Source organism: Pseudopodoces humilis, chromosome 5 (assembly GCF_049639895.1).
Source record: "Pseudopodoces humilis isolate 2021_Gansu_Grassland_sample_001 chromosome 5, ASM4963989v1, whole genome shotgun sequence".
Classification (NCBI taxonomy): Eukaryota; Metazoa; Chordata; class Aves; order Passeriformes; family Paridae; genus Pseudopodoces; species Pseudopodoces humilis.
The window spans coordinates 23,190,575-23,200,461 of record NC_142204.1 but is presented as its reverse complement, the minus strand read 5'-3'; the positions used below and the strand labels follow the sequence as shown (position 1 = coordinate 23,200,461).

Here is a 9,887-nt window from a genome sequence, read left to right as displayed (position 1 = left end):
AAGGTTCTCCCACCAATAGGAAAGAAGCCATTGTTGGATAATTCCAGGTACCTTCCAGGTCAGAACAGGCCGTGGGGTTGAAGGGATAGTAGGTAGGCCAAAGCAGGCTGTAGGTGGGGCTCAGGATGAGGACATTGTATGATAGTTTGGGAAACTGTTGTGTGATCTTTTCACAATGCTCCATTTCCTTCTGCAGCCGAGCTTTTGGGAAGGGGAGATACATCAAATGGGAAAGAAGGCATAAATGTGAATGAAGTGGCATTTGATGCGGCATTTGGTGCTACAAAAGTCCGTAATTAAAAGGTGGCATGGGGATGGCAGCACAGGCATGCCCCCAGCCAGCATTCCTGCCATAGATAAGGGATCATTTCCAACTTTCCCTTTTACCTCACCTCACTTACCTGCTGGTGCATTCCAGTCAGGTTGGCCATTACTCTGACGTTTCCACAGCGGATCCTACTCATCGAATATGGGGCAGGGGAGGCAGTGGGATTTGGGCTCAGTTACGTGGCTCAGTACCTCCTTACACAGGACTACAAATAGTCCCAATTATTACATCCTGCTGCTCTGATTGAAAAGTATCTTGCCAGCCTAAAGTCACACTGATGTGTGACAGTAAACATTGGGACACTTGAGGCTGCATGGGAGGAGAGCAGAGTGGAAGAGCATCTTACAGAGAGCCTGGTCCATGGCAAGGTGGCAGTGTCCCTGCCCTCTCTCTCCACGTCTTCACTGCCCAAGATGGAGGGGCTGGTGGCTGGGGCTCCAGCCAACATAGCAAGAAAGACAAAATGGTCAAAGCAGCCAAGGGGATGCACCAGAGAAGTTAGTATCAAAACTGTTTTAATAAGGACAATAATAAGTGCATGGGATACAGAGGGGAGGCAGAAAGGATAATTCCACAGATACAGGTCTTCGGTCTTGTGTTATGGTCTGGAAAGCAGAGGGCAGAGGGGAGCTCATCCTGAGAGCCCAGGTCCCCACCCTGGAAGGTGCAAGGGAGAAAAAGGCTGATCCTGCTGGGTGCCACTGGCCAGACCTGGGGACTTCCTGAAGCTGGTGCCTGCCCTGGTTTGCTGCTGGTGGCTGGCAAGAGGCAGCCCCTTGGGGAGGCTGGGGAACACAGGCTTGCCCTTAACCTGGGTGGCCTGGCTGCAAGTAGCACTTCCACATGCGGTATGTGCACACCCTGGAGCTCTTTATCCTGCTCTGAAGAGCTTCCTAGCAAAAGCAGCTGGGTGGCGGGCAAGCTGAGTGGGAGCAGAGTCCTGCAGCCATGGCCCAGCATCTCCTCCCACTGCACACCCCCTCCTGTCCCAGAGAACAAGGGGGGTCCTGTGAGGGTCCCTGCGGTGACCTCAGCCCCCGAGCACGTCGGCTCCACACCATGGCACAAAGGCGCTTCTATGAGGGCCACTTTGCACACGGGCCAGCGTGGGGAGCAGCTCATTCCAGGGCGGCTGTGTCACCCAGGGACACTCAGAGAGGGACATTAGCCACGGGCCACATTATACCCTTGGGAAGGGGTGCGCTGCAAAGAGGGGGGTGTGTGGGGAATGGGGAGGGGGACAAGGATGGAGACACAAACTGTGCCACCACCACGAGGATAGTGGCACAAGCCAAGTGGCTGCAGAGGAGCCTCCTTGTTCTGAGGCAGGGGGAAAAGAAGGGGTTTTTAGAGCCTGAACTGCAGAATTTGGTGACCTGACAACCTGCCTTTGCCACCAGTCAGCCAGGAAGTTTCTCCCCTCTCAATTGCTGAGAGGAGCAGGGGTCAGGAAGGAAGCTGTCCTAAGTGATGCCCAGCAGCAGGAGGCAAGTGGATAGATTCCTCATTATTTCTGTGCATGCTCTCACCTCCCGAACACTGAGCACACACAGCTTTTGGTGGGGGGGGGGGCAGGGGAAAAGAGAAAGCTCAGCTCTGTAGGGTTTGCCTGCCCCTTGGGACCCCAGCTGACCTTTCTCTGTTGATAGATGTGCTATACTGAAGGGTCTTGCACCAGCTGGAGCTGGGGAGACCCCATCCCCTACATGCCAGAGCTATCAGTGGGAATATCTCTGGGGAGGCACATATGCCATTGCAGGGGGTGGCTGGGGACGTCAGTGGGAAGATGGAGTATGTCCCCAGACATGTTGGTGGAGCCAGGCTGAGGGCTAAGAGAGAGGGTGCTGGGGAGAATGGGAAGGGGTAGGAAGGATTTGGGGTTCCTTTGGCACATGGGAATGTTCCTTTGATGTCTCATGGCCGTGAGGCTGGAGAAGGGTTGCTATGCCTGGCTGTGTGGTGCCCACTGCCCTCTGCAGCAGCCTGGCCCAGCCCCAGAGAGCCCCCCAGGAGACGGGCTCTCCCCCTGCCCTCCCCGGCCTGCCCAGTGCCCCCACTTGGCAAGGAGAGACCCACTGGGTCTACTGGTGACACTGGCACCAGCGGGTGGGGCACAGGGAGGAGGGCAAAGACCCTGGCACCAGCGTCTCTGGTGGGGCCTGTGATGGGAGGGATGGCCGTTCACACCTTGACTTCATCGTCCTCTTCCTCCTCCTCATCGGCATACTCGAAGGAACTGCTGCGGCCCCCCCGGGCACCGCTGCAGCTTTCCTGCAGGCTGGAGAGCTTGGTCTCCTCCTCCTCCTCCTCTCCTTGGTTCCAGCTGGCCTCGGGGGACCGGCTCTCCCTTGTCACCTGCGACCCCCACAAGCTGCTGCTGGGGCTCTCCCACAGGGTCTGTGTCCGGGCCTGCCGGGGACCCTCGCCCTTCTCCGAGCTCCGTGGGGTGCTGGTCCCACCGTAATGGCGGGCCAGGACCTGGGCTGCTCGGTCAAATTCTCCAGCCTCAATGGTGCAGTCGTTCCAGTGGGCCTGCCACGGGGACCCTCTGGGCGCCGCCCCCGGCCCTGAAGCCCGGACAGAGTTCGCTCCAGCGCCTTCGATGCTGTGTGCCTCTCCGTTGGCATGGACCGACAGACCCGGCAGCGAGCTGGCCCCTGACAGGTTGCTCTGCCTGGAGTGGTCCCAGAAGCTGGATGCTGCCTTGTCCTCTTTGTGGGACGCATGCACTGCTGGAGGGACCCTGTCCTTGGTCTCCTCTTCACACAGGAAGTGTGGGCCATCCTCCCCCACCTCGTTCCCATTGGTTTCAGAGAAGCTCATCACCTGGAGGAGCTCGCTCATCAGGGAGGGCCCCAGGTCTAGGCGGAAGGACAGCAGGGAGTCGGAGCGATCCAGCTCATCTTCCCCAGGATGGGTGCTCTCTTGGGCCTTTTCCAAGCGAGGGACACGAGGGATGGTACAAAATCCGGACTCCAGCCCTGTGAGGCAGAAGGTATGGCTGGTGAGGCAAGGGAGGAAGCCTGACTTACTTCTGCAGGGGATAAGGGACACTGCTGCCAAAGTGGCTCAGGTCATGCTCCTGTCGGTGGCACTGGCCTCTACAGGACAGGTCAGTGTCTCTGTGGACATCTCCGAAGCCCAGAGTTACAGCAGAGGGTCTCCAGGTGGGCTCTGGGCTTGGTAAGATGGCAGTGGGGGCTGAGCCAGGCAGGTGAGACCAGGAGATGGCAGCATTGCCTCAGCCTGCCTTTCCCTCTGAGCCTGGCCACCTCCCCTGGCCGCTGCAGGCACCCCAGATCCACCCTGAGACCTTCTGCTCCAGACCTCCCTCCCTGGGGAAAGGCTGAGCACAGCCCAGCGCTGTGAGGCTGGAGAGGAGCCACACAGATGTCCTGTCCCATCCTTCCCACAACCCTTCCCCAAAGGGCACCGTGGCTGGCAGGGAGGGATGTGGACATGCATGGAGAAGGGGGGGATGGAATCCCTCGGGAGCAGGACATGGAGATATAGAGGTTGGCACAGCTAGGTAGTAGAGGGTTAGAGCATCTGTGTGGAGGTGGGGAAGGCCATGCTGTGGGTCCCCTTGACCTCACAACCTTGGAGTGGGAACCGCTTCACTGTCCCAGCACCTTTTTGGCTTCCTCAAGGAGGTTGCTCAAGTGAAAGGTGTAGGGCTGAGGGTAGATGGGGGGTGCTCCCTCACAGCTGCTCCACACAGGCTGCCAGCTGTGTGGGGCTATGGGAAAGGGGGAGAAACAGAGAAACCATCCCTGCCCCACTTTGAGGGACACCCTGGGAGGAGAATCTCCAAGAGCAGGAGCAAGGATCATGGTTCAGAACTCGGAGGGATTATCAAGACTGGGCAGTCTTGAATACGCCATCTCTCCTTAAAACCCTAACTGGGACAAACTGAGGCACGGAGCAATGGAGAAGGGCCCCAGAGGATACTCAGTGACTGGGTGCCAGCCTCTGCTTCACTCACCGTAGGCCTGGTGTGTTTTGGAGAAGCTGTTGGAGGCACTTTTGAAGGAGAACTTGCTGGTCAAGCCCCGGCCGCTGCCGCCTCCGTCATACATCCCCTCGTTGAGCTGCGGCAGGGAGACGGCGTTCTTGATGATGGGTGAGATGGCTGGGGGCTCGGGCGAGGCGCCCGCCTGGCCCCCGCTGCCCCGTCTCTTCAGCGGCGCCCGGCGGACGTGCCGCAGCGTCCGGGCAAAGAAGTTGTTGGGTTTGGCTGTGTCAGCCCCGCCGTGGTTGCTAAGGAAAGAGGTGTCCCCAAAGACGTCCCCGCCGCGCCCCACATGCATGGTGTGCCGGAAGTCGCCCAGCGGCGGGCTGATCATGTCTGGCGTCAGCTCCGACTTCAGCCGCCGCTTGCCGTGGGAGCCTGACACCCAGCTGAGCACCGGCAGCTTCCCCAGGCTCATGTTGTTGCACCCTTCGCCCTGCCTTTGAAAAAGCTCCAAAAATCAGCCCTCACCAGGCTTCCAGCACTGGGGTGGTCTGTCACATCCCCAGCCTCCCCATTGCTTGTGCTCCGATGCTCCTGGGGTAACAGCTCGTGTCACTCTGGCTTTCGGCAGGTTTCCTCCTTCCCTGCGCTACGTCGCGCTCATGAAATCACCCTCGGAGGGCACGTCCCCAGTGCTGAGGACAGTGGTGGCACGGAGATGTCCCCAGGGGCTGTCTGGGTCACCCCCTGTTCTGCAGATGTCGCTGGAAGCTGTGTCTGGTCGTGGACTTAGAGGTTAATCCACCGTCTTCTGCTGGCGCTGGGTGAGTGGGAGCCAGTCATGGATGGTGCAGCAGGCAACGAAGAGAGCTTTGGGTGGACTGGCAGGGCAAGAGCACTGGTCCCCTTGTTGGCCACCTAAACAAGGCAAGAGGAACAGTGAAACCCTTGGAGAGGATTTTCCCAATCCCATTGGCTGTATCCACAGAACTGCCTGAGGAGGTTAAAGGCAGTGCATAAGGCAGTGGCGAGGTTGCTACTGGCTGCCCCCTTACCCGGCCCTTCTCTTGCCGAGGCAGAAAAAGGCTTTCCTCCAAAAAAACGTGTGCTCTCCCTCACCTTGCTGACCTACCTCAGTGTGCCTTAGTTTCCTGTCTGCAAAGCAGCTTTGCCAGACCCACGCCACAACACAGGCTGAGGATTTCCCTCCGAGGCAGAACCTCCTCCCAGAGCAGTGCCCTGCTTGGCTGCCCCAGCTCCTGGGGCGAGAAACCTCTCCCTCCTTTTTGCTATTCAGATGAACCCTTGAGGAGAGGGTGAGGCCTGGGGCCCATGTGCTTCTCAGGGAGGAGTGGTGGGAAGCAAAAATGCAATATTTGTATATTGCTTTGTTTGTCCTTCATTGGCTGGGTCCCCGGGTGCTGGGCAGACATGTTGGAGGAGCAGGGAGTCAGCAGTGTGAGGAGGGCAGCTGCTTTGCAGGCAGGGGAAACTGAGGCAGGGCAAGGGAGGTGATTGCCTGAGCTGGAGGAGAAGGTGGGGTGGGTCCCTGCACTCAGGCAGATCCCTGAGGCACTGAGGGGCAGGCAGGAAGCAGCAGCTGGATGCAGGGCAGGGTGATGACCTCCCAGTCAGTGGGGAGGACTCTCAGATCAGCAGATCCCCTGTTGGTGCGCACAGCGAGTGGGAGACGGTGGGCTGGGGAAAGGAGAGGGTTTGGTTGTGGGGCATCTCAGAGTGTCAGTGGCCTGGGCAGCCAGCTGGGGATGTATCCTTCCCTGGGCTCAGCTCTGTGGCTGTGGCGTCAGGACGGAGCTGTGTCCTTCCAGCAGGGCTGGCTGTGGAGGACAGCGTGCCAAGAGGTGATGCAGGAGCCTCACATCTCTTGATCTCCATGTGCTGGGACCCCCACACTGCTGCATGGCTTCCCCTGCCACGTTCCCTGCCTCTCCTGCTTGTCCGTGCAACGCCTCGGAGCAGCCAGGCAGTGCCAGGATGGCAAAGGCTCCGGTGAAAGGCAGTCCTGGATGAGAAATTGCTTTCCTGGCTGGCTAGATGCGTTTTGCTTTGCCCTGGCCCTGTTTGCTCACCCGGGGCCCCTCTTATCTGCCAGGGGTTAATGACTAGGGAAGAGAAAACAAACCTCCCCCAGCAGTGCCTAGCACCATTGGCTGCCTCCCCAGGGTGGCAGTGGCCTCCTGGGGTGGCAGTGGCTGTTGGCAGGGACAGAATGGTGGCAGGTTGGGTTCCTGCTGGCCCCCAGCTCCCTGGCTCATGCAGCTCATGTCTTCCTCCTGCCCAAAGAGGCCATGCAGTGCTGCTTTGCAGCCAGGACAAACCAGACATGTGGCAGATTTGGGGTGAGGGTACAACTGGGGAGCTACTTCCTTTCTCTGGTGGAAGCCCAACCATAGCCATTGGGTCAGGGCTCTCCTGGAGTGCAAAGGAAACTACTAGGGTGGTCCCTGTACCATAACTGGGGTCTTGGGACCACAGGGAGAGAGAGATGCAACCATATTTTTGAGCTGTCCCCAGGATCTTCCAGGAAAGCAAGTGACCCTGGGAGAGGGGATCAGGTGAGTTACAGCACTCAAGTTTTCCCTTTCCTCTGCACACTGTAGCCCCTGAGAAACTCAAAGTAGGGACTGTCCCCTTTAGCATGTGCAGCACCAGCCAGGGCTACTCTGAGGGGGGGACCCTCCTACCCCACCCCAGCTCCCCCACACAACATAGCTGCCCTGCACACCCCTGTGGGGGACATTGGGATGGGGTGGGGAGGCAAGGAAAATGGGGGATAGTGGGGAAAAAGGGGAAAAGTGGGAGGAGAGCATCCCCTTGCTCTCTATCTGGACAAATACTGAGGGAGTGGGGTGGAGGAAAGGGTTTCTCCTTCCTTGTCTCTTGGTCACCACAGGGAAGCCAGCCAGCAGCTCCTGGCCTCTGGCTCTCCTTGCCTTCTGGCAGGCAGCAAGCGCTGGGAAGAGGGAGGGAGGGAGGGAGGGAATGAAGCAGCTGGTGCCCAACCCTACCTGGATGGCAGGTTTCTGGCAGGCCTGTTGGGCTTTTCCTCCTTCCAATCTCCCCCTTTCCCTTCTTTCCTTCTGCCCCTGGTGTGGCTCCCTGCCCCTTTGAGCCCTCCCCTTCACCCGAACCGACTCCTCCACGCCAGGGAAACTCGTGATTCTGCGGGCAAAGGGTGACCTGTGTGCTATCCTTTCCTCCACTGGCCAAAGGGACCCCTCTGCCTGGCCACCTCTCTGTCCAGGTGCCACCACCTCCATCTGGCAGCCCCCCGTGTTCGCCAGTTCCTGGCACAGCAAGCCCACAGCCCACCACGACCTCCCTCTCCCTGGTATACTCTCTCTGGCTCCCTTCTTGCCTCTGGGAAGCCCCCTGCCTTCAAAGACCCACTGCCAGCACCTCCTCCTGCTCCCAGCCTGGCCTTCCCTGTTTCCCTCCGAGTTCAGCTGGTTACCACTGGTTTTCCACTAGCTGGGAATGGCCAGAGCTGTTCTGCTTGCTGGGAAGAGCGGAAACCAGAAAAGGGGGGGGGGGGGGGGAATAATCCAGATGTTTAGTTGGATAGAGCTGCTGCAAGCAGCCTCTTCCCTCCCCCAAAGGGGACATACTGCAAAAGAGGGTGAGAAACTTGGGGTGGTCTCAACAGCAGGAAGAGAGGGTGGAAATGGCTGTGGGTGGCCAGGAAGGCTTTCCCAGCCTTCCTGAGTGATGAAAAACCTCCCTTTCCCCGAAGGAAGGGAGGCAGAGTTCCCCTATTGGGTGACTGCTTTGGGATGAGGAAAGCCAGCAGGGACAGGCTTTTGGGGAAGGGGGAAAGGGGCTTGGCTGGCTGGGTTGGGCCTCTTTCAGCTTTCCTGGAGCAGTGCCGGGCGGTAGGCAGACGCCTAAATCTGACTCCTGTGCTGCTGGCTGCTATATATACACATAGTGGTATCTCTGTATAACAAGGGTATTTTTCCAAGCAGACATGCTGGGACATAGAGGAGGCCGGAGCTGTGGAGATGGGCAGTTTCCAGCCATCCCTTCCCTCCCTGCCCACTTGTGAGAAAAGTGCTCCCTTTCTTCCTCCCTACCCCCAAAATTGAGGTGCCGAGAGCCTGTGGGGCTTTGAGGGGTATCCAGAGCCAGGTTTGGGAGACAAGCGTCCTCCTGCCTTTCCCCATCCGTGGGACCCTCTTCTCACTCCCTTTCCTTCCCGCCTCTCCCTCTTGTCCCGTGTCCCCTCTCCTCACTCCCAGTTTCCTGTTGCATTCCTGCCTTCTGCTCCCTTTCTTTTTTACCATCCTTCCCGTCTCTATCGCCTTGCCACCCCTCCCGCTTCTCCCCTTTCCAAACACCCTCTCCACCCTTTTCCTTCTAGTCCCGACAACCCCCTGCCGCCAGCTCTACAAACTGATTAATCAAAACTTTCAGGATTTACCTCTTCCGAACCAGGGTTATTATTTTTTCCCCGCTCCTCCAGACGAAAAGTTGCGAGACACTCTCCGCAGGCCCCTGTAACTTGTTCCGAGGGTTACCGGTGCTGTGCTCCGGGGTGGCGTGGGGGACAAAGGGGAGCCAGCGTCCCCCTCCTTTTCCCACGGCTGTCCCCCCAGGCTGGCTCTCGCAGGCTGACGCCCTGATGCCACGGGAGAGAGGGAGCGAAGCTGCCGGGGAGGGGACGTGGGAAGGAGGAGGGCGGGCTGCAGCAGCGCTGAGCCAATCCTCGACTCGGCAAGGAGAGCAGAGAAAATGAGATTTATTCCAACTATCCAGGACAGAAAACTTCAGGAACTCCTCTGCCGCTCCCCTCCTCCTCCCCGCTTCCCCGGTGCCATTTCCCGTCCGCCGGCATTGGCTGCTCCTGCTCCCGGGTGCCTGCTTCAGTGGGTTTGGGGGAAGGGGGAAGGCCAGGTTGCTGTCTAACCCGGTTAGAGGAGCCTGGCTGCAGGCCAAAGGACGGGGATTTGAACCCTGTGTGTGTGTGTGTGTGTGTGACCCCGCGGGTATCCCACAGGGTCCCCTGATCCCATATTGGATAGGAAGTTCCCAGTGGTGTAGCACTGCCAGTCAGGACTGGGGTCTGCGAGTGGGTGGTCATTCCAGGACCTGTGGGTAGCACTGGGATGGGCATTAGCAGGATGAGAGCCTCCCTGATGGCCACGTGAGCCAGGCTGGTGTTTGTTACAGGGTCAGGACAAGTGTCAGGGCATCGGGACAAGCGTCATACCAGCGACAGTGTGTCAGACCAGGGTGAGGGGGTGGCAGCGGATAAATGCAAGGAGGTGCTCTTTGGTGGCACCATGAAGACTTTCTGCCCGCACATGGGACACCACATCCCTCTGGCATCGTGTGTTGTCCCGTGATGGTCACAGGGCAGAAGACTCTATCAGTGCCGATGAGGGGCAGCCTGCCGGTGGGTGTAGCATCATCAGTGCCTTTGGTGACCCTCATGGCCTTCAGGCTTAGCTTGGTGGCTCTGCTGGAGACCGCTTGGCCACATAAAAGTACCTATTCAGGGCCCTGTTGAGGAGAAGGGAGGTGTCTCTGCTGAAGGCGAGACAAGACTTGTTGGGGTTAAGCAGGGCTTGGCTGAAGGGATGA

At 58.8% G+C, this 9,887-nt stretch overlaps 2 protein-coding genes across 2 annotated transcripts in view; one reads left to right on the top strand and one right to left on the bottom strand.

The window, feature by feature from the left end:
* Positions 1 to 826: 826 nt before the first annotated feature.
* On the bottom strand, positions 827 to 9,013 carry CDC42EP1 (CDC42 effector protein 1). The gene is made up of 3 exons (XM_005527589.3): positions 8,725 to 9,013; positions 4,314 to 5,201; positions 827 to 3,309 (listed from the first exon to the last, which is right to left on the bottom strand). Exons 2-3 carry the CDS (start codon positions 4,756 to 4,758, stop codon positions 2,510 to 2,512), a joined length of 1,245 nt encoding a protein of 414 aa, XP_005527646.1. The 5' UTR covers positions 4,759 to 5,201; positions 8,725 to 9,013; the 3' UTR covers positions 827 to 2,509.
* CARD10 (caspase recruitment domain family member 10) overlaps positions 6,810 to 9,887 on the top strand; it is a 32,568-nt gene continuing 29,490 nt past the window's right edge. The window contains exon 1 of the mRNA XM_088055484.1: positions 6,810 to 6,859. The gene's annotated coding sequence lies outside the window, so the exon portion shown is untranslated. The remainder of the gene's footprint in view (positions 6,860 to 9,887) is intronic.